Source organism: Mugil cephalus, chromosome 5 (genome assembly GCF_022458985.1).
Source record: "Mugil cephalus isolate CIBA_MC_2020 chromosome 5, CIBA_Mcephalus_1.1, whole genome shotgun sequence".
Classification (NCBI taxonomy): Eukaryota; Metazoa; Chordata; class Actinopteri; order Mugiliformes; family Mugilidae; genus Mugil; species Mugil cephalus.
In genome coordinates, this window is record NC_061774.1 from 8,653,084 (window position 1) to 8,677,379 (window position 24,296).

At 41.7% G+C, this 24,296-nt stretch overlaps 2 protein-coding genes across 3 annotated transcripts; one reads left to right on the plus strand and one right to left on the minus strand.

Moving 5' to 3' along the window:
- Positions 1-2,065: 2,065 nt before the first annotated feature.
- Positions 2,066-10,571, plus strand: LOC125008116 (transmembrane 9 superfamily member 2). Of its 2 annotated transcripts, XM_047585189.1 has the most exons (18): positions 2,066-2,374; positions 3,011-3,078; positions 3,192-3,285; positions 3,371-3,498; positions 3,702-3,831; positions 4,406-4,533; positions 4,635-4,749; positions 4,842-4,921; positions 5,039-5,144; positions 5,625-5,675; positions 6,019-6,151; positions 6,623-6,742; positions 6,836-6,893; positions 7,070-7,229; positions 7,340-7,491; positions 7,614-7,725; positions 7,822-7,993; positions 9,920-10,571. In XM_047585189.1, exons 1-18 carry the CDS (start codon positions 2,243-2,245, stop codon positions 9,985-9,987), a joined length of 2,007 nt encoding a protein of 668 aa, XP_047441145.1. In that variant the 5' UTR covers positions 2,066-2,242; the 3' UTR covers positions 9,988-10,571. The 2 variants fall into 2 exon arrangements, with proteins under 2 accessions (XP_047441145.1, XP_047441146.1); XM_047585190.1 differs by lacking the exon at positions 5,625-5,675 and having other exon boundaries at positions 2,067-2,374.
- Positions 10,572-12,477: 1,906 nt separating this feature from the next.
- gpr101 (G protein-coupled receptor 101) lies at positions 12,478-16,443 on the minus strand. The gene is made up of 2 exons (XM_047585272.1): positions 16,099-16,443; positions 12,478-15,962 (listed from the first exon to the last, which is right to left on the minus strand). Exon 2 carries the CDS (start codon positions 15,615-15,617, stop codon positions 14,202-14,204), a length of 1,416 nt encoding a protein of 471 aa, XP_047441228.1. The 5' UTR covers positions 15,618-15,962; positions 16,099-16,443; the 3' UTR covers positions 12,478-14,201.
- Positions 16,444-24,296: the final 7,853 nt, after the last annotated feature.

Sequence of the window (24,296 nt, forward strand, 5' to 3'; positions counted from 1 at the left end):
GAAAGCTGCTGCTGTCCAATATACAAACCAGTGGAATCTTAAAGGACTAAAGAAAGCATTTTAAAGACCATTCAGCACCCAAATCACCAGGACAGGCTGTGTTACAGTTGTATAGAGATATCTATCTGATTGGCTTACCCTGGCTTCACTCAGCTATGTGCTCTCTCTAGTAACTGATTCATAAATTCACTTACAGTCCTACAGACCTGCCCAAGGAAAAAGGCAGTTTTTGCACAGCCTTATGCATTCCCATTCTACGTGGAGGGGGTGTTATTAACATCATCAATACTGTTCAAAGTGTCCAAGGATGTGGAAAATATCTGTTTTGATGATTTGGCTCTGGGCTTAGGATGTGTTAATCAACATAAAGCCACATGCATGCACACACTCAACTGGTGTCTAGTCACTTTCAGTCACTTAGTCACTTTTCCTGGAATTTACACAACATTCTGTTACTTAATAAATAATATTCTATACATAATTTGTATATCCCCAACTCTTTCACAACCAGGTATGATCTGCACACCCCACTTGCTATTAAAGTCAAACTGGTTATAAATTATTCATATATTTTGTGTAATTTTTAAAGTAAATCTCTTGTATGTGTGAGCATACATGGCAATAATTGTGAATCTGATCATTCTGATGATAGTCCACTAAGACTATACACGAAAGCATCAACTATCAATATGATTTATTAACCATTTAATGCTGTCTTTCTTCAGTCTTTTTCTTTAAGTTGTGACTAATTTGTATGTTGTTTGAATCTGCTTGACAGATGTGAATATTTTGTTTTAGACATTTTAGACATATTTAGACATTGTATGCATGAAAGAAATAGGGTTTAGAAAAGCTACCGAATGAGAGAGCAAACTACAGCTCATGACTTTCTTCCTCTTCCCTAATTATTTATTTAAAATAGGTTAGTGATAACACATTAAATGGTACGTGGTACCCACAAATATTTTTCATTCAACATTTGTGGTGGGTGCTGGTCACAGTAGGGCTTATACTGACTAACATATTGCCTGCATTTAGGCATTCAGCGGTCATTATATTTTGCTGGTTGGTCAATTGTTTGACATGCCAACATAACTTTTTAGTTTATTCTACAACAGTTTCCATTCAACTGTTGTGAGGTATAAGTAAGATGAGACTTATTTCTAATGCAGCAAGACATCACTTAATAAATTAATCATATTTGCAACAACACAAAACAGTATATAACAGTGAACCTAGAGGGAGAACTAGATGTCACATTTCATATTTGTATGTGATTAAAACAGAAGGCCTCCAATGAACATTGTTCTGTTATGCAATCTAGCTTACTTAATATTGTTCCACACTATTGTTTGTGTTGAGGATTTTTCATTTGTGGTTTCTAATACTTGTGGATTTTTGCTTTGTGCTTTGCATTTCTTGCTTCAACGAAAACTGTGTGTTGCACACGTGTACCAGTCACAGTACCCCTTCCGGTTTTTCCAGTCTAGTGGGACCTCATTTGCATGCTCTAAATTAACCATTATGGGAATAAGATATTTGACTGTCGTTAGCACGCATTTATTTCTTTCACTTCTCTTACATATGTTCGCTCATATAGACCACTTCTTATATCACTTATATTTTTGTACCACCGACGTGTCATTTCTTATCTTAATCTAATCCATGTCAAAACGCTCGTTCCTAACTTGTTTCCAGTGTAGCGAGTTACTGATCTTGAGAGGGAAACAAGGATGTTGATGGAGGCTTTCGATACGCAACGTCACTCTTTACTTCCACGGTGTCACTAAAATGTGGCTACCAATTTTTATACCTTTCAAAATAAAACTACTTTAATGGGCGTGTGCGGATTTAAGAAGCAATTGTCATTTATTCTCATATTAACAATACGTTTTCGTGAATTTTAATACATTAAAATCGACCGATGACATTTTCATACGCGTTAAAAAGCACGAAGTCTGCACATTAATCGGATTATTTTTAGTACATATTTATTTCGAAGATGATGTTGCGTGACTTCCGGTACTAATCTTGTGACTTCCGCATAGCTTGACAGGTTGGACGTCACCGACTTGCTGGTTGCTCCGAAGAAGAAGGTCCACTCGGGTCCACTGCTCCCTCACTGCACCTACTGTCTGAGACCTAACAATTAGCTCGTCGTAGTCAGCTTGCTAACATCACCCTCCTTGTAAAATAAGGAACCAGATCCTTTGTTGTAGTTTATCAGATATTCGAAGATAAAATGAAGAAGCGGATACACTTTAGTTTTGTACTGGTTTATTCGCTCGTTTCGTATTTCTGTTCGTGCTCGGCGTTTTATCTTCCGGGTTTAGCCCCTGTGAGTTTTTGTGAAGAAGCTGGTGAAGATTGCCAGGTAAGGTTTATTCGTAACACGCGCAATTCTGGTGTTTTGGACTACTTGGTGAAATTGCATTTGGCACGTTTTATTTGTGTTGCTCTGTTATCTTCCGTAATCTTGCTAGCTAGCCAGTCCACTCCTAGGCCTCGGCTATTGCCTGGAACAGGGACATTAGCGCTGTTTCCTGCTTCATTCTCTCCTGTTTTTTGACATTCGCTATTATTGCCAAGATCGTGTATATAATTTATGCTGGGAAGACATGTTCTCACGCAATTGGTAGACCACGCTTGATTCAAATGGTAAATGACAACTGATAATAGTCTACCATTGTGCTGCACTTGGTGCTAACGTTACCTGGCGATATTCAGGTAAGTTGAGACTTTAGTTCAAATAGCTCACGTTTATACTACTTGTGTGCATTTGGGTTCGGCGTAATGATATATTAAAAGTTTGGTCATTTCCTACTTTGATCAGTCGCTTGGACAGGTCATTAACACGAGTAATGTGTTAGCTTGTTGCCCTGTTGACAGTTCAGCACTAGGAGCACTGAGTTTGGCTGGTTCTTGGGGGAAAAAAAATGGCTTGTGATGCAGTTTTATAGTAATTCAGCAGATCTGTACTAAACGCAACACTGCATTTTCACTTTTACAGACCTCGATTCAGCTTTTTGTCAATCGCCTGGACTCAGTGGAGTCAGTTCTGCCTTATGAGTACGATGTGTAAGTACATTTAATTTCTTCTCGATCCCATTCATTTGTGTGATGTCTGTGTATGTGCGTTTTTTGGCTTTGTGCCATCTTCTCATAGTGTGCAACAATCTGATTTGTTAAAGGTTTGACTTTTGCAAAGATGACAAGGAAATGAGGCCTTCAGAGAACCTTGGACAGGTGCTGTTTGGTGAAAGAATTGAGTCATCACCATACAAGGTGAGTGTTGTAAAGTCTCGGCCTGCATGGGAGTCACAGCATTCCTTATTTATAACACGCCATGTCTCTCGTCTAATTATTACAGTTCGACTTCAACAAAGATTTTAGCTGCAGGCCAGTGTGCATGAAGACGTACAAGAAAGGCAACCAAGAAGATACGGCCAAACTGGATTTTCTTAAGATGGGAATGCAGTTGAACTATCAGCACCACTGGTTAGTAGGTGTACTCCTCTGTAGGTGTACTCCCTCTGCATTCATTATATGCATTATATATTGTATATATTGTATTATATACATTATATATGATACTCTCCTGTACTTAAGTATGAAGTTCTTGTTCGAAGGAAGAAGTGATGAATAAACGCAAACATTATTTGTCAAGATATTTCCAAAATTTTCATTTTACTTTTTTCCAGGATCATTGACAACATGCCGGTGACATGGTGCTATGACGTGGAAGATGGTCAGAAGTACTGCAACCCAGGCTTCCCCATTGGCTGCCTTGTTACAGTAGATGGCCGAGTTAAAGATGCCTGTGTTATCAATGTGAGTTGTGCTTCATTTATTTATTTATTTTTTAATTTGTACCCCACAATTTAAATATCTTAGTGGCTAACTGGCTACGCTAATGGTTAAGGAATTTGAGCCTGTATTCGTTGGGTGTTTTGAGCAGTTGAACCTATGTATCTCGGTCTTGTTGAATTATAGTAGAATTTGAGACTGAGATCAACCAATGGTAGGGTAGGGTAGTGGTAGATAAGGTATAGTAAGCTATTATATTCACTTAATATTGGAAAGTTTATTCTCTCAAGAAAGAAAAACCTGCTTGTCAACCTTTACATATTTGCTTCATCAGATTAGTTTTCTTTGTTTCTTTTTTACTTGAAAGATTCCAAACATATGATAATATAGCCATTTCCCACTATGCTGTTTAAACTATTATGCTTATAATTTGTCTTGTTTTTGTGACATTTGTGAGATTTCCTTACAATATGACCTTGCATGTGATGGACAGATGCAGAAGACGATAGAAATGTGGACAATAAATGTGAAGTTGGAAGTCGTATGTAATAGTAGTCTTTATTATTTTATCTGATCTTTTCACCTACATTTTTTTCAGGCTGAGTTCAACAAGAAGAACACGTTCTACGTCTTCAACCATGTGGACATCAAGATCACATACCACAGTGGAACAAACGAGGGATGGAGAGGGGCTCGGCTGGTTGCTGCCACCCTGGAACCAAAGAGGTAAGTTCTGGTTGTTAGTTGACAGGTATGAGGTCACCGTGTTTCAGCCTGAGCTATTATCAGTGATAATCTGACGATTTGTATTTCGCTTACATCAACAGTATCAAACATATCGATGAAAAAAACCCAACCTGTGAAGGAGGTAGCCCGATGGAGGTCCCTGGACAGTTTGATTCTGACGTGTCAATTGGTTACACCTACTCTGTCAAATTTGAGGTAGACCTCCAGACTAGTTAACTAATTATTTGTAAATTATATCTACCAATTTCTATGTGTGTAATCTATTGTTTTCATTAACTTACTTACAGCAAAACAATTCTATCAAGTGGGCCTCTAGATGGGACTACATCCTGGTCTCCATGCCTCACACCAACATCCAGTGGTTTAGGTTTGAATATTTATTTATTTTTTTACATTGTGCACCAGAGAAATACTCTTTCTCTATATCCTTCGCCTCTTCAGCTTTGTTAGTGGGTGTTTAAATGTGCCTTGTACTTCTTTCTAGCATCATGAACTCTTTGGTCATTGTCCTCTTCCTGTCTGGCATGGTTGCCATGATCATGCTGAGAACCCTGCACAAGGACATTGCCAGATACAACCAGGTGGACCAGGTAAAGGCGTTGTTGATCTCTCGGCTGGAGCTGATCCAGATGGGTGTATGAAGTACTAGAATTCATGTCTAGTGTAGTTGTTGGAATAAACAGAAAAATGAACAGTACTTTAACAAGAAAAAAAAAATCAGTTATTCATTGTGAAAAACTTTGTGTTTTTAATTAAACTGCTTTTAATGAAATGCCCATAGATTGCTTTATGTTTTTAGGGCTTAAGACTTCACCCAGTGTCTGTAATTTGAAATATTCCTTAGAAATATTCCTTATCTCAGGAGATAGGAGATAATGCAATTATTAGATTTTAGCTAAGGCCCAAATTTGGGAGGTGGAAGGTTTCACCTGACAGTAGAGTGTCTACTGGTTATCTTAATTACAGTTATTTGGTAATGCTTTCAGTCCTAAGTGTTGAATTACTGAATTACCCTCCAGCACAATGAACACAAGTACCTAGTATTATAAATATGTTGTTACATTTCACAGGGAGACCTCATAAAGCTTCCAACGACCAAGGATAAATCCTCTCTACCATATGTAAGCTTTTTGAAAAGCAGTTTGAACAAAACTTCTCTTTGCTAATGGAATCAGGTGTTTGGGCGTCTATGATTGTGGCGAGCAGTCACATTAAAACAAAATGTAAAATGTGGTGTGGGTATATTTTTTTTTTTTTAGCCAAAAAGGTTACAGGCTTCAGGAAGCAGCTCCGACTAAGGAGTTGGCCGACACCAAATTTTACAGCTCTTGGTTTAAATAGTTTCCCCCAGTCCTCACCTTGGTTTTCCTTGATTTTTTTTCACTGATTGGTGGTTGGAAAACTTTCATGTTTTGTTTGCAAAGTTAACCAATACTCTGTATTGTTGTCGGCCTCCTTTCACAGGAGGACGCCCAGGAGGAGTCAGGCTGGAAGCAGGTGCACGGAGACGTGTTCCGTCCCCCGAGGAAAGGGATGCTGCTCTCTGTGTTCCTTGGACAGGGCACACAAATCTTCATCATGACCTTCACTACTCTCTGTAAGGACCATTTTTAATGTGGAATACTGGCAACAGTTTCACACACTGAATTAGACCATCATTCTTATGAATTGCTTTGCTGTGGACACACAGTTCTCACCGCGGCTTGTTTAATGTTTAGCAACATTAAATTAATATGCTAGCACTTGTTCTATATCAAACAGTTGGGTATAATGAACATTCAAATATAATGCATGTGAAGAAGCAAGTACAGTATGCACAGCTTTGAGGATTATGAGGCAATAACATTCAGCTCAACTTGTTATACCATAGCAGAATTATTTTACCAAGCCAAATATTTCCAGACATTCAGGACAAGACTGGCGTTTCTGAAATATAGCGTATAACTGAAGCTTGTAAAATCCAAAGTTGTGGGACAGCAGATTGGAGTACAATGGAGAAGAGTGTGTATTTTGTTATTTCTGTCCTTAATTTAAGATGTGTTCACCGACGATTGTCTGTCCTCTGTAGTTCTGGCCTGTTTGGGCTTCCTGTCACCGGCCAACAGAGGGGCTCTCATGACGTGTGCCGTGGTCCTGTGGGTTCTGCTGGGTACACCTGCTGGCTATGTGTCTGCACGTCTTTACAAAAGTAAGAGTCAAGCTGTGACATTGTAGCGAATTTGAAGTCAGCGCGGACATTATGACCGTTTTTTACCACAATTCCGTTTCTTTCTGTTCTCAGCTTTTGGAGGTGAAAAGTGGAAGACAAACGTCTTGCTGACAGCACTTCTGTGCCCAGGGTACGTCCACTGACACATTTGCTCGGCTACTGTTTGTATTTAATTTCTGCACTTGCTGTGCTGTGGAGTCAGTCTGCTTAGGCCGCCTCTTCAGCCTTGCACACGGTTGTTATTATTACTCTGACATGTATTGTGTTTCTCTGTGTCGTCGCCTTTTATCCGCCTCTCTTTTCTAGCATCGTGTTTGCAGACTTTTTCCTGATGAACCTGATCCTATGGGTGGAGGGTTCCTCAGCAGCAATCCCCTTTGGCACTCTGGTGGCCATTTTGGCTCTGTGGTTTGGAATCTCAGTGCCTCTCACCTTCATCGGCGCCTACTTTGGATTCAAGAAACCTGTGAGTCAGGCTCCCTTGTGTGTTCATTTGTTTCAGTTAAAAATGATTCGTTAAACGTGGAATGTATCTGTGTTTGCAATCTTGTGATTACTTTATCTGCTCCTGTCAAGGCGATTGAGCAACCAGTGCGAACAAACCAAATCCCCCGTCAGATTCCTGAGCAGTCCTTCTTTACTAAACCCATCCCCGGTATCGTAATGGGTGGAATCCTTCCGTTCGGCTGCATCTTCATCCAGCTCTTCTTTATTCTCAACAGCATCTGGTAAGAAGATAGGAATGCTGTCTGTCAGGACTGGTCTGCAATTCCTGTTTCAACCGTCTATACCCTGAGGAGGAAAGTAGCTTTGCCCCTACACTCCATTAACACGAAGTGTTTGTGTTTAGGTCTCATCAGATGTACTACATGTTTGGGTTCCTGTTCCTGGTTTTCATTATTCTCCTCATCACCTGCTCCGAGGCCACGATTCTGCTCTGCTACTTCCACCTATGTGCCGAGGTAAGTGAACGTTCGGTCCCGAATGCTGTCTCGTCGGGTTGGTTGGCGCATCAGCAGTGGAGGAGTAACATGTCACGCTTTGTCCCGTGTGTCAAGGACTACCACTGGTGGTGGCGCTCCTTCCTCACCAGCGGCTTCACGGCCGTCTATCTGTTCATCTACGCCGTGCATTACTTCTTCTCAAAGTTGCAAATAATCGGAGCGGCCAGTACAATTCTCTACTTCGGGTACACCATGATCATGGTTCTCATCTTCTTCCTCTTCACAGGTAAGTGAATAGTAACGAGTGTCTTTGCTTAGCTGTCACCTCAGTTTACCGGCTGTCTTGTCTTGGGATATTATGACAGTGAGCATCTGTAAAACTTTTAAAGGATCATCTGTACACGCCTGAAACAATATAACCATTGTGTGGCATCATTTTTATTACTTGTTAAGACAATTGAAGAGCTCACTGTATCTCATACACAGAAAGGGTGTGTTGTGTGTATTGCACCACAGTTGTTTGTTCAGTGTTTCTGGAGCACCGGCTTGCATCAGCTCATCTGGAACTGAAGGATTCTGAATCCTGTTCGTAGGAAGGCGGCAATAGGAACGGGAGGAACGTGAACTCAGCATTGTGCAACATTTCTCTGCTTGTCACTTAGCGAAGGCCAAGCCTCCGCCTTCTCGTTTCCACTGTGGCGTTGCAGAAGAGCTGCATGAAATGAAGTTAAAGAGTATTTGTTTGCGACGAGACTTTCTGAACTGTCATTTGCGAGTCGGTTTGAAGTCTGAAGCAAATCAGAGAGAGTGTTGGGGGAAACGGGAATAGATCGTCCCTCTTGGTCAGATCTAGTTTGCGAACCCATTTGGGTCAGTTGTATTGTCTGAGGTTTACTGTTTGACAAGGCAGAGCCTACTTTTGTCTTGGAGTGTTCCCTTTCATGTCCTTTTGTTGCGTTCATGAAAAAGTAGAGTCGCCGCATTCGCTCGTTGTGGGAGATAAGAAGTGTTGTGCTTTCACTTAAAATCCAGCGCCGTATTTAACATTGTTTATCTATATATCACACACATAAACACCAAGATAAATAGTGCCGTGTTGCCCAGCCATAAAATAGACAAAGACTCACACATAGCACGGCTCTCTCTCTCTCTCTCTCTCTCTCTCTCTCTCTCTCTCTCTCTCTCTCTCTCTCTCTGTCTCTCTCTCTCTCTCTCTCTCTCTGTCTCTCTGTCTCTCTCTCTCTCTCTCTCTCTCTCTGTCTCTCTCTCTCTCTCTCTCTCTCTCTCTCTCTCTCTCTCTCTCTCTCTCTCTCTCTCTCTCTCTCTGTCTCTCTCTCTCTCTCTCTCTCTCTCTCTCTCTCTCTCTCTCTCTCTCTGGCCCCGTCAGACCTTCTGCAAACAAATTCAAATGAGGCTGAGGGTGTGTTTTCAGAAAGGGGATAATATTAACAACTTGATAAGGAGCAAATGCACGCCTAGTCCATGTGTCACCCTGAGATTCACAGTTCGCTGCGATGACAAGCTTTTAGGTGTTAAACTGTCATTAGGTCTGATAAAAGTTGGCCTGTAACTGTACTTACCATTGCAACACTCTTTGACAATATCTTAAGACAGAGCTATAAGTAGCAAAGGGACGTCAAAAGATTATCACCAAGAAGTAATCCAAGGATTCAAGAAAAAGATTATCAGTTTCCCTCCTTGCTTCCAGTTTTGATCTAAATAATCCTAATCCCTCTCATTTCCCTTTTTAGGTTTTTATTTTGCTGTCTGTCTCTCTCTCTTTTTAATTTAGATTTTTTTTTTTTTTTTTTTATAACCTCGCCCCAACTTTGATCCCAAATTAGATCCCAACGTAATGTGGGCCTGGGCTACAGTCACATAGACTCTTATATCAGGGACTTTGACCAGTACATTTAATTAACACTGCAGAGCTCAGGCAGATATGCGGGTTTCCTGAAAAAAGTGAAGCGCTAATCAGAGAAAAGTTACTTTTGAAGCTAGTGGATGGGATTTGGCTTTGCAGAAACTGTACACCATTATTGTTTTCTGAGTTTCCGTTCTTGTTACATTGTAATCTTGTGTTTAATTTGCGCTTTAAGTGGTTAAAACAGCCACACTCTTAAAGTTTCTGTTGGTTTTTGTTACAGTTGCTTGCTCTGCCTATGTCATCTGTGTGAATAAGTCCGTTTTCTAACTTGTTTTCTCTTCTCAGGTACAATTGGCTTCTTCGCTTGCTTCTGGTTTGTAAACAAGATCTACAGTGTGGTCAAAGTGGACTAGATGACTTGGGGAAAGACTAACTTCCTGGCTTTCACAGCGCTGGCCTCCTCAGTGCTGGACGTGTGATTTAATGGTCTTTTTGGATCTGAACTGAAACCATCATTGATCATAAGAAAAACCTGAAGAGCAGAGCCCCGTCCTCTTGTGCTTTAAACCTCTGTTGCTATTTACTTTTCTTTTTAAATATACATAATTTGGTGTTCACTGTTGACCAGTAATATCTTGAAAGGCGCCGTAAAAATCAGCGTGGGTGCCAATGGTCTAGTTGTCATAGTGAGCAGTTTGTTTGTTGGAATGTTTTTACTTTAATTTTCTAAAGAAGGTAAAATGCCCTGTATTTTGCTTTTCTATTCCCTTCTGGCTAAATGTTTTGTTTTTCATTACTGTACTGTAATAATAAAAAAAATGTGTGTACATATACTGTATAGAGAGAAGGAGAGAGATTGAGAGAGTACTACTTTAAGATTATCACCATGGGAGTTTTTCTTTCTCTTTTTGTTTTTAAGGTAAAATGGGTCTATAATCCCTTAAATATCAGCCTGTATTGTAGTTCAGAAATTATATAAAAACCGACATTGCTATGATACATGTCCATTTTCTTGAATTTGACGGCTACATTTCAGTTTGCTTAGAATCAAAGCGTACCCGTAGTTGAGAAGCACATTTGTACCATAGATATGTATGTTAGAGCTACAGCTTATTTCACATTAACAGTGATCTCTCGAAGACACGCCTGATTTGTTTGGCCACGGGATAGGTTCTCACCTAGCTAATCATAACGCACTCCATGAATTTACTGAGTACATATACACTATTAAAATCCACTCTTTTAGACTTTAATAAGTGATTTGCCGAATTGTTAAATACATAAAGTACTGCTGCCTTTTGCTTTGAGCAGTGCGGAGTCATCACCCAAGGTGATAACATTTTTATGAATAAATGGGATTAATTCAAAAGGCCACGTTTTTGTCTTTCAGCAGCTCAAATCCATGTGTTACCAACAATCAACCATGTTGCTTTGTATTTGTTTGTGGACATAAGTCCAGGGCCATGCAGTAATTAGAAGAATCCTGATCTATTGAGTGACTGAATTCAGACAAATTCAGTGTAATATGGTATCCTCAGCCCCATCTTACCGTCTCTCCTCAGGTACAGACTCATTTTGTCTCGGTGTATATGCGCTCACTGGCCACCTCATCGGGTACACCTGCACAATGGGTCATTGACACAAATACCTATTCAGCCAATCACGTGGCATCAATTCATTTAGACACGTAAACGATCTGCTGAGGTTCAAACTGATGTTCAGAATGGAGAATAAAGGTAATATGCACCAATCAGGCATAACATTATGACCACCTTCCTAATATTGTGTAGGTCTCCCTTGTGCCTCCAGAACAGTTGTGATTCATCAGAGAATGGACATGGGTTTTCTGAGTCTGTCCTGTGGTGTCTGGAAAATGTTGTTAGCGGGGGTCTTTGGTCCTATGGGTTGAAGGGAGGGGCCGCGTCCCATCATCCCACAGCAGAGTTGTATTTAGGTTTAGCTGTTCCTAAATCGTTTTTGTGTGTGTGTGTCTGTGTCAGGCTGCATCCTGCTGGGGATGGCTGCTGCCGTCAAGGAGTGTCATTGCTATTGGGGGAGAATGTTTTTTCTCTGATTGAAGATGCCTTGTGGAAGTCACCTGAAAACATGAAACTGAAGCCATAATTCACAAAAGCTCCCAAATTTGGAAAATGTATTGGAAAAACATTGCCTGGTCTGATGAGTCTTGATTTCTGCTGCAGCATTTGGATGGTAGGTATAAACGCCATGGAAAGCATGCAGCTATTTTTCCTAATATCAGTGGTTCACGGCGGAGATGGAGGCATCCATCATCTTCTTAGCACACTTTGGGCCCCGTACTACCAATTCAGTCCTTTTTAAATACCACAGGCTATCTAAGTATTGTTGCTGATGATATCCATCCCATTAATACGTCAGTGTAACCATCTTCTGGTGGCTACTCCCAGCAGGGTAACGGACCATTTCACAAAACTAAAATAATCTGAAACTGTTTTCTTAAACATGACCTCCACAAATAACTAACAGAGCAGCTTTGAGATGTGGTGGAACGGGAGACCTGCATCATGGATGTGCAGCCAACAAATCTACAGTAACTGGATAAAGGTACATGGAACAATATGGACCAAACTTTCTACAGTGCATTTTCCAGCACTCTGCTGATTATACATATACTATGTGTGTGTGTGGAACGTAAGCATCACTGTAAAGGTTTCAGCAAATATTCATAAATTTCTTGCCACAAAAAAACATTTCTATACAGGCTTAAAAACTAAACTATGTATGAGTCCTATCCAGGGGCTCAAATGCACCTATCTGTTTGTTCAAACTCCAAGATCGTGCTGGTATTTTAGGCCAGGAAAAACACTCTGGCTAGCTCACACCTGTGTGGTATGCAAAAAAAAGTTACACTTGTGCACATTACATTACCAGTCATTTACTTTATTAAACAACAGACATTGTTTGATGTTGAAACTATATGAAACCAGAAATAATACAAAATCACAATAGAAGTCACAAAAATAAAGACATTATTTTCTCTTATTTTCTGTTATACTGCAATACACACTGTCCTTTACAGCTTCTCTGACAAACATAGCATTGTGATTGTCGACTATAATACTGTGGATTGGATTACACTTCAACAGAGACCTGTTAAATACACCAAGGCTCAAATCTAAGGCAGGCCTGCCATTGTTTCCGAGAAAACTATCACAGTCTAATAATAATAATGACACGTAGAAGAACACATCAGAAGCACCCTGGTTCATTCTGCAAAACATCTTTTCTCTTTGCCAAAAGCTATAAAAACCTGACAAAACAGAGACTAGACACGCCTTTTTTTTTTCTTTTTTTTTAAACGATACGCAAAACGTTTGCACCCACAACATGATCTGAACTCGCAGCATTTTCTTTCTCTGAGTCATGGCGAGCGTTCAGCACTTACATAAATATGCATCTTCTCCGTGGCTTTGAGCAGACGGGGTTCTCCACTGAAAATACTGTATCGGGAGGTATCATCACAAACCTACAATTGTTCCGTGGAATATGAAAAGTCTCTCACATAAGATCTCTGCAGCATGCAACCTACATAACTAGTGGAAACAATCCACCGGAGCTATATTTTACCTTCCTGCTCTGTACGCAATGTTTTTCAAAAAAAAAAAGAAAAAAACAAATATTTCCTTACAGAGGCAGCAAATAATCCAAATATACAGTGGCACGCTTAAGTATGAGGCTTAAGTTCAGTTAAGTTATAACTAAAGTAAACAAAGAACTAAAATAAACACGTACAGGTATTTGTGGCCACACAAATCAGAGAAAGGGAGTCGCTTGTGTGTTGTATCACTGACAGGCACAATGAACCACTTTTCTACTTACTTATTCAAAAGGCGCTTTAAGACTAAGAGTTACTGCGACAGGGACGTAAACACACCTCAAGTTGCTTATTCAATAGGATTCAAGAACAGAAATGAGCACTACGCATGTTTCTAGAAGCAATACCCTGAGTTCATATATTACAAACAAAGCTTGCCTTGCACACAAGGGCAGAACATCCTGCATCTTCAGCAGGGTCAGACACGCACGACGAGTTTAAAGGAGATTGTGCAGGTGCAGCGGATTAATACCTTATCAGAGACATCAGTGGCCCACGATGAGAGCAAAGTGGTCAGAACACCAAATCGATCTTGACACAGCAAGTCCAGGTTTAGATTGATAAACTGAATTTTGATTCATTCAAATGCCCATTCTAAATAACAGTAGTCAGGAAAATAGTGCATACATTGAAAATACTAATATATGGTTTGTTCAAACACAACTCTATAACAGCTGCATACTGTCAGACACGTGTGACCCATGTGGCAACTTGTAAAAACTGCATTTACACATAAAAGACCACATGTATAACATATGTATGTGTTCCTCTCCCACAGCCGGATCCATGATACATTCACAATGCAACAGTAACTGTACCACTTTTTTTTTTCCAAAGACATATTTGTCTCCACATGAATCATTTAACCAGGTTTGTGGCAAATCAAAGACCCTCATGTTTTGATCTCTGTTCCTAACACAAGCACAGAATTATCCTGCACGGCCTTCACTTCAAGTGAGAATAAATGGTCTGACATCGAATGCTTGAGGCGGTTCATGTGCCTTGCTTGCTGTGGACTGTGAGCTCCCTCTCAGAGCTGACACTGGTAGAGGTGGTCTCTTTGCGACTGTCCCTTGACTTCCTGTCAAACGTAGGAGATGAGGACGTTGTGCACTCTTCCCAAGTCTGCAGGGGGAAGACTCGAGCAGCCAGGCTGGGCAGGTGAGGGTGAGCGCCTGAGCGTCCCTCTGTTGTAGTGAAGCAGCTCTCCACAGCAGAGCTCTGGTTGGGACGGCCCTGCTTGCAGAACAGCCCACAAAGCAAAGCCAGGAATTCTTTCCTCACGCTACGGTGCATGTAGCCATAAATGTAAGGATGTAGACAGCACTGTAAAAAGAAAAGCACGAGGGCGAGGGAGGATAACCACGGGGGTACAGCTGCTCTGGTGCTCATAGATACAGTGTTCAGAATGCTGTATGGACCCATGCTAAAGATATATGATGCCATGATCACAAAAACTACACGGGCTGCCTTGCAATGGTAGTGGAAACGTCTGTGTCTAGCTCGAACAGGGTATCGTCTGGCTGAGTAAGGGGCCTCAGGTGAACTGGCTTGCTGGGGCAAAGCCTGGGGCTGGGGCTGGGGTTGAGGTTGAGGCTGAGGCTGAGGCTGAGGCTGAGGCTGAGGCTGGGGCTGGGGCTGTCGTTGTGGACTGCTTGGCCCCTGGAAGTCCTGCGGGCAGGGCTGGCAGTAGGACTGTCTCTGTATGGGGTGCACAAGAGCGTTCTGCCTCCGGGCTGCTCTGAACACCATCCAGTAACATCCAAGCATGATGAGCACAGGCAGCCAGAACGAAAAGGTGGACACCACAGCAGAGTAAGAAAGGCTAGAGGACCACACCACTGAGCAGACATTGTGATGGCGGTCAAAGTCAATGGTCCCCCAGCCGAAAAGAGGAGGTGTGCTCTGCAGGAAGCTGAGCACCCAGGTGCAGATGATCAGGTTGGTGCCCAAGTGAGGTGTCATGCGGGTGGGATAGGATAGAGGATGGATGATGGCCAAGTAGCGATCCACAGAGACAACTATAATGGTGTTAACTCCAGCGAACGCAAAAAGGTGCATTAGCACCACCAGAGCCTGGCACAGTCGAGCATCCAGGGGCCACACACCTGGCACGGTGGCTGCGATGGCGAAGGGCATGACTAATATGGTCTGCAGCAGGTCTGCCAAGAGGAGGTTGAGGACAAAGCGGTTGGCCACGTGAAGGAGCTGAGGCTTCCTCTGGAACACCAGCAGAACGACCACGTTTCCAAACAGGGACACACACACAATCAGAGATATAAGCACCATCTTGGCCACACTGTTGGCAGTGGAGAACCAGACCAGGTCCTGAGTGGAGCCAGTGAAAGCAAGCTCTGGAGGAACATCAGTGGAATTTGTGCCCACACCAGCCTCATGAGGATATGACATGGTTCATCTGACATCAAGCAGAGTGTTGACATAAAGTCAGATCTTGATCAGGAGAATCAGAGAAAAGAAAACCTGCTCAGGTCCAGTTTGCTTTTCAGGGAGTGTGTGCGAACAACAAGCTGCTGTCTTGTTCCTTATTCGGTGGGTTTTTCATCGGGTGCAAAATTCAACATGCATCTGCTACCAAACGCATTTCATCTAACGTGACATAGCCACAGCACGCGAAAACAGTCCGGGGTCATCCACGACTCGTTGGAGATGATGAACACTGATTCTCCGTCCATCGTGATCAGTGATTAATTCCTTCGCCTCCGGAGCAGGCCTTTTTCTTCTCGCAGCCCACATCTGCAGAATGAAAAAAGAAATAAATAAATAATCAAAGATGGAGTTAGGCGACAGTAAATGCCACCGTTCACCGGCATCGACACAGAATGTCCAGACAGCGATCGCGGATTGCTAATCTATAATTGATGTATAATACCTTGAGATGATCAGTGATGCGATGTTTCGCTGGTGGATGCTCGCTCCCCCGCGCTCGCTTCTCGTCGTTTTGCTCCTGTTTCAGCCTCAGCCCCAGTCGAAGGCAGCGAGCTTTCACGGCTCAGCTAACATACGCTGCGTGTCTTCACCCAGCGGGGGTCTCTCATCCAGACGAGCGTATCTCTCCGTTGCTGCTCTTTTCGGATTTCATGGCACATCAGACATTTATTATTTTATCATCTTTCTAAATTCCTCCTCGGCAGTCTTAGGCTACTTACGGTCGACTCCTGTCTCAGAGGTGTCAAGACAGAACAAGGACACCTGCACAGAAACTCCCCCCCGCACCGCTGGAGCCTGTCACACTCCCCCCCTCCTTCCCTCCCTCCCTCCCTCCCTCCCATGCGTTTTGTTATGAATGTGCAAGTGCGTTTCACCATCCTGTATAACACTTTCATGCATGTTACAAGCACATTATCGTGCATTTGTTTCCTACAGTGTATTAATTTTCTTTATTGTTTAGACGGAAAAAGGGGGTCTCTCAGCGATAATTCATTCATTAATTCATTCATTTTCTGTAACTGCTGGTCCTCTGGAGAGTCGCGGGGATTTTTTTCGAGCACCGCTGTCGTCTGAAAGCCCGTCTTCAAATTTAGCTGCAGTTCTCAGTATCCCAGTTTCTCAAGTCTCCTTGGTAACCAGTGATTCAATCAGGTGGTTGCTTCTTGTGATCTACGAGCAGACGAGGACTCAAGTCGGCCTTCGCTTGATGCAATCAATCCAGATGAAGCATTTTGTAATTATAGTGTTAAGAGCATGGTTTGCAATCACAATACCAAACATATAAAAGATTGCTTCAAAGTCCTAATATTACACATTTTCTGATTTTTTTCTCTCTCCAAGTTTCTTGGTAACATCACAGCGTTATAAGCATGCACAGATCAGGCATAACATTATGACCACTTTCCTAATATTGTGTAGGTCTCCCTTTTGCCTCCAAATCAGCTGTGACTCATCAGAGAATGGACATGGGCCTTCTGAGGGTGTTCTGTGGTGTCTGGCAACACAGTGTTGTTAGTGCGGGCATAATGCTGCTACTGTTGATCAATTTGTAACATGCATGCATTACATTGCCTTCATCTTCATCATCTTGCTCACCTGAGCCTCTATCCTTGACTTTGACACATTTTTTTATTGTTGTTGTTCCATTCTGCACCACCTGAGATCTGAGCATACCTGAGTCTGCTCACCCAGTAAGTCTGAGTCTTTTTAGTTGTGTTCTGGTTTATGTGATCAGTCGTAACTGTAATAAACCCAATAATGCAGTGCTGAGAAAACATGTTGCATAAACACAGAGGACAAAAGACACACGTCTTTTTGTCATATTTGTTCGTACATAAAAAAAAATAGAAAAAAAAACATTAAAAAAACTTGCCATAATATGAATTTACTAGTTGCAACTTTAAAGTTTTCATTTAAAAATGAAAATGTTCTAACCAGATAAAGCAGGAAGTTTAATCTTGAATTTTTCCAATAAATGTAACGATGACTCAATAGTTATGTATAAAAATCCATTCCAATGAAATGAGCTATATTAACATGAAGCGCCCTATGGTTATTTAAACACAGACAGCTTTCACATTTAATGATTATGTGAATTGCTCAGTTCTCATCAGAGAACCAAACCTGGGAGGCTCTTCGCTGAATGTTTGTATAGCGTGCACATTTGTGTTTTTTTTTCTTTTTATTACAGGAAATGTAGAAATTGCATGTACATTTCAGCCTTTGTAGAATGAAAAGACTTCATTAAGATGCACAGAAAACAAAAGGAGCGCTGCATTGTGCAATCCAATTAGTCTGTAGCTTACATGGCCTAATCAACACTCGTAATTAGCCATTTTATTTCAAGTCTTTGCTCTATCCTAGCTATCAAAAAGCCCTTTGATGTGACTCTCGAGCACCCTGTGTTTTAGATTTAGATTGCAAATGAAATGCTGGTGACCGCACAAGGGTGGGGAGATGTTTCCCCTGTTCTTATGTTGAATGGACCCTGGTTCAAAGGGAGACCCACAGGCCTGCTCCCTCATGGGATTGTTGGGTCCGCAGTGCAATATGAGTGCTTACAGTGGCCCTGAGTGCTCATGTCTCCAGCTTCGTCATCCTTTTCTCTCTCTCAGATGTCACTCATTTGTTACCCAACAAAACAGAACACATAGCATTGCAAGCTCATGACCTCTTACAGTAATGATAAAATCATGCGTTATCAATTTGATTAATGTCGGAATAATTATATAAAAAAATACTAATGTTTCTAACATGTGAAAAGCAAAGTATAAAGTGGAGATTGTGATATACTGTGTGTTGAATTGGTATAATTTTAATTTGGGGAATGTTTTTTATTATTATCATTTTTGATCACTAGGGGGCAGAAAAGCTACAAAACAAGCTGATAAATACAAGAACACAACATGGCCTAATAAAGGTTCTGACAAGACAATTTATTGACCTCTGCTCAATAACAATGCTAATAATAATAAATTCTGCTCCAAAGAGAGATATATTAATGTGTAGTCTGGTAGATGCAGTTTCTTTTCTTCTTTTCAGTGTCAGTCTGCTGTTTGCTCCAGAGTTCACCGGGTTCATAGGAGCCTATTCTGCTGAAGGCAACTCTGTGTTGCTGCTGCAATCACGGACTCGAGCTACCTGCCCTGCAACTAAATGATGTTTACTCACGCTAAACAATGAAGCCTGCGTCTGTCTTTTTTTGTTTGATAAAGTAGATGGAGATCAAAATGGAGCTCAAGGGTGAGCAGACGATGAAGTTAAATTTCCAGAGACAGCACTGCAGATGAATGCTGCTGTTTGCTGTAATTGAAAATGTGGGCAATTGTTTGCCAGCATGGGAACGATTAGATTTTTTTGATTCATTTGCTGAACAAATCATAAAGGTGTTGCCTAAATGAGGGTGTAGTGAACACACATTTCTTTTCTTCTTGTTTTTGTTATGGCAGACACTGTGGAAGTCTGTGTCTCATACAGTATATTATCGTTTAAACATTTTCTACAGTGCAGTTTCATTTAGAGCAGGGGTCTTCAACATTTTCAGGCCAAGGACCCAAAACGGATGGAGAGAATAAGTAAGACCTTCCTACCTACTTTATGTGTTCTGTATTAAACTTGGCCTAGAGCTACTTATAATTATACATTGTTATCATCATTTTGCATTCAATATTAAGCTATCCATGATCCATTTACTAAAATATGTTGGATTCATGTTAATGTGTTTTTAAAGAAATTATATATATAAAAAATGTCTAATCAACCATAAACTAACATGAGCATTTTTTATGCCTAATCAATTGGACTTTTGTTTTTCAATGTATGTTCTGTTCCTAAAGACTGATGGTTGTGTTAACACGTATTACTTGATGGGTTTAATTCATACATTTGTCGTACAGCTTCATATCGTGGCCTCCTCATGACTGTGTCAACTTGACAAAAGGAGCTTATGGTGAAGCTAAGGTAAGCTCAGATGATGTTGTGTGAGTTTTCCTTGAAATGAAAGCTACTTCCAGAGACCAAGACATTTCTCTTTTTTAAAATAAAATGTCATGTCTTGTCTGTATTTATCATTAATCCTTGTAATAATTGAGAATCTCCACGTCTTGCTCGCATGTACCTTCTAAAACGTTTGTGATGTTTGATATTAAAGCGATTACAAGGGAAATTGAAGACTAAGAACCGTCAAGGAATTTTTGTCTTGTCATATTAGCAGTTTTATGGATTAAAAAGATTATGTCTTGGTGTCTCTGTCAGAATAAATTCAATATATTTCCGTACTGATGAAAAAAAAAAAAATGTTTGCAGTGGTAAATAAAATAAATGTGTCTGTGGATACCTCCTTAAATTTCAACACCAGCCTTTGACATATAATGACATAATAGTCGGATAAGTCTGTTTGGACTGAATCTGCCTAAATTGTATAATCTCATTCATGAAACTCAGAATATAATCAGCCTCTTATTAGGAGCCCAGTACAAGATCGTCGCAGGGATGCCTGAATGAACAATGTGTTCATTTAACACACTATTTAGGAATGGAGGATGCATCAGTCTCTTTCTTAACTGTCTGGATGGACATTTCCTGTGTCGGTGTACGTGATGTCCCCTCTCCTAAAGGACACACACGTGCACACACATGCACACACACACCAGAAAGCATTGTTGCAGCGGAGAACTGCACAGAAAAATCTCTGTAAACAAACAGATGACAAACAGATTGAGAGCAACCATCACAGCACTGCTCTCTAAAGGGACCCTTTCATTTTATTGCACAATGGCAGTTGTCTCCGAAGCCCAAACAGTTTAGAAGTAATTACTAGTGTTTTCCCCAGAAGGTGATTACTTTGCCACACTTGGCAGCCATTGTCACCGGCCATGCACCACACTCATCAGCCCTACAAAGGGGAGAAGTGCTCGATTGATGATGAGCCCTGTGTGGCTTGGGGAGAATTTAAAAGTACTTGTATGAGGCTCTTTCAGGAGATTAACTTGCAATAAGGGCTACCTGCCATGGACACATTCCCTGTATTCATGGTGCTGGCACAAAGACTTTTTAAGAGGGGCACAGCTGCATGAAAGCAACTGGTGAATGGGGGATAATGGTCACAAAAGACAACAAACCTCAAGTGTAAAGAAATAAAGTGTTTTTTAAGGTGGGAGGCTTCCATTCAATGCGACACCATTTCTTCTTTTGGCCATTGAAGATCCGGCCACTCCACCACCCAAAGACTCAATCTAATTATTTTAGGACAAGACATGTTATGGTGCAAAGTGGCAAAGAGAGAGCACTCCGGACCAAAGTGCACTTTAATTCAATCATTCTATTTGACAGATTCCCCCCCCTTCACACGGACGTCACACACCAGTTGACTGGCACAATTGGGATGCTCCTGGCAAGGCCCCGGGCCCTTTTGGCTCCGGTCAGTAACACGCAAGTCGCATGCACCTCTAGACGTAAGCGAAATGTAGAAATAGACACGAGCAGACGTCCTATTATCCGGTGTATTTTGCTAAGGAATAAAACCGTGTAAGGAGGTTCAGGTTTATTTTTTTATTTTTTTTGTCTGTAAATTGTAGAAATCTTCAAAGGAAGATTAGACCGCAGCCACAGGGGCCCAGATCTGATTCCATTCATTAAGCCGAGAGAAAGAGGGAGAGAGAGACGGAGAGCAAGCGAGCAAGAGAAAGAGAGAGAGAGAGGGGGGGAGAGACTGCATGTGTCCTTGCTTGTCTAAATGTGAAAATTGCTCATGCCATTATTTCAGATGAGAAAGTGGGAACTGAATGGATTTGCTTTAATATAACAGACATGGGATACCACATACAGAGAGGCGGAGGGGGGGAGGGCAGACTTCTTTGCTCTTGCTCACGCAGTGGAAAGGCCCTGACAGGTGTGCTTTTGTATGTGTATGTCTATGTGAGAGTGAGGCAGATTGTGTGTGTGTGTGTGTGTGTGCGTTTGTGTTTGTGTGTGTGTGTGTTAAGCCTTTCCACGTTGTGCTGCCACTCCCTGGTGAAGAGAGGGGCCTTCTCACTTCTTCTCGGTCTGGTCTTATAGCGGGCCAGGATTCAGTGCTGACCTTCAAAGCCTAACTAGTCCCGAGATGGAGAAAGAGGGAGAAATAAAGTGTAAGCGAGTGTGTAGTGACAATCCAATATTAGATGACGGAGAAAACAGCTTGATTAAAGGAAGTAACTTGGCTCTTGACTCTAACTACCGTTTTTTTGGTGGTGTCTCTTGTCTGGATTAGTTCCACACTGAACATGAAAGTTATCAACCCTGGCTTGCACCTCGGCTACTTGGTAAGAAAACTTCATGTTTATTTTTGTTCGGGCTTTTTGTCGAAACTCCAACAGAATATCTGGTGAGCTGTATGTCAAATGTGTTTTTGTAATTAAAATGCTGCCCGTCCTACTGCCAGCTCGTGCCTCCCTAGTAACCTTGGTGTGATAAAGCGTTAGGTCTTCAATTTTGATGTCAGTGCCACGGTCAGCGAGGTGAATGACGCTTAAAGGTCAGAGGTCATCCCAGCTAATTTAGTGATCAGGGATCAGAGACTACAGACTCATCCCAAAGTTGAATCTGGATAGCTCCTTTGTTTGTAATCCTGTTGTTAGAGATGCCAGAGATAAGTTAGGCATAGAGTTTTAGAAGATTTTCATTAAGAAGCAATGCTCAAGAAAAGGTTTCTGGCAAAATTCTTCTGCTGTTCTTGCAACTGGTGACTGCTGTAGTTTTTGCGTTTGACCACTAGATGTCAGGGTTTGACTAGTAACAGTTAAGTTCCCCCCCCCCCCCGCCCCCTCCAAATCTCCCCTGCACCAGCACCTGAGGGGGAAACTTGTGAGTAGCCTACACATGGTGTGACAGCTTCCCCAGGAAGCTCGGGTGACATTTGCCTCACTTAATGACACAAGCTAATTAATCATTAGCTGTCCCAGAGGTATTGCTGTTAGAAAGGCTTTGTCGTGCCTCTCCCCAGTAGGGGGTCCCAGCCTCAACATGTTATGTATGCATAACTGCCTCATCCCACGCTGCAACATCTTAATTCTCACCCGTTTAGCTAGTTTGACTGAACTACACTCGTTCTTTTTCAGCCCTTCATCTCGGATAAATTATAATCTGCTGAGAGTTGGGACACCTTCGTTTTTCGCGGCTTCTTGTGTGTAACGTAGGGCCGCGGGGTCTCTTTCCTCGTGTAAGGTAGGGCCTGGCCCGTGTTGTATTTGTCAGCAGTAGTGAAGAAGACAGATTTTATTGATGGTTGATTGAGCAGACAAGGGGATGGGGGTTTAGATTTGCTGCATCAGTGGTTTTAACCACATCACTTTATCAAGGCCCAGTGGACACTTTCACATATCAAATGAATGTAGGATTAGTACAAGTAGTATTGCCCTCTTTTAAAAAAAAAAAAAAAAATGCCAGTAACTTCCTTGATTTCTGAGCAGGTGGTGCTAAAGGTTCGGCTTCATTTTGTGTTACTGTCCGTCGTCAAAAGTTGGAAAGGGAAAATCACTCTCCACCTCCAGGCAAACTAAAATGTTTTATTGTGCCCGAGTAAACCTAGGGCGATTTGAAATTTTAGCAAATGCGAATATGAACCCAAGTTCATGGGGCCATGTGGGTAATTATCTCTCATGGGGTGAAACCCTGTCTAGCCTTCAACCACAGTGTGTGAAAATCTTTTGTGAAATATGGAGAAAATGAAATCTGGCCCCTCCGTGTGCACGTGCCCCTTCAGCATCATTACTGCCCACCCCTACTGGGTCTCTAGCTGGTTTTGGACAGACCAAGCCTGATCGTCTTGTAGCGGGGGCTCCAGGTGATGCACTCAGGTTCCTCCTGCACCCAACAGAGAGCTGTGTGGGGTGGTGTATATGTGCATGAGGCCATTGGGGGCACACGCTGATGAGGGCCCCGACTGCAGGAGGGCTTTGAAAAGTGTTAAAGGTTTTGGGATGAGACTCAAGGTACCCTTGGGATACCGTGATCCCTGACACCTGCGCGCTGACCCTTGCGCTTTGTTCTGTGACCTGAGAATGGTGGATACGTGTGCAGAGATATGGGCCGGCTTACAGATAATCCAAAAGTTTAGTTTAGGCACAACTTGTGATAGAGAGTGTCCAACCGGGGAACAGGCGCCACTCTTAAGCAACTACGAGGAGTGTCGACTGCGTGTACACTGTTGCCCATAAAGTTGGAACAATTTTGTTTTCAGAAACATTCCTCTTTTTATTCCTATTTATACAAATCAAATCACATTGTCACAATTATTCTAGGAGAAGAGGTAAACAATATTTAATTCCAACATACTGTATATATAATAGTGTGGCATCAACATTCTGTCTATTGTTTATCTCTTTGAATTTAACCATCATCTACTGCTGTCTGCAGTAATGGCAACTACTACAATACACAGATTGGCTGCAGTAATTTTATTTTTTTCGATCATTTATTTATTTTTTTCCATACTTGTTGTACAAGATGTGGCTCCTACATCAAAAATAATTCTACGTAAGCGTTTTTGAATTATTCTATTTTACACTAATGGCAACTTATTGATATGCAAAGGAGTACTGGGCGAGGCTTTGGTGCCCCTGCTCTGCCAGGTGCCATTTAATCACTCGGATATTCACAGAA

Coding starts and splice junctions, on each gene's coding strand:
- LOC125008116 (XM_047585189.1), top strand. CDS start 2,243: ATGAAGAAGCGGATACACTTTAGTTTTGTACTGGTTTATTCGCTCGTT. Junction 5,676..6,018: donor ATAAATCCTCTCTACCATAT/GTAAGCTTTTTG, acceptor CTCCTTTCACAG/GAGGACGCCCAGGAGGAGTC. Junction 6,743..6,835: donor GTCTGCACGTCTTTACAAAA/GTAAGAGTCAAG, acceptor TTCTGTTCTCAG/CTTTTGGAGGTGAAAAGTGG.
- gpr101 (XM_047585272.1), bottom strand. CDS start 15,617: ATGTCATATCCTCATGAGGCTGGTGTGGGCACAAATTCCACTGATGTT.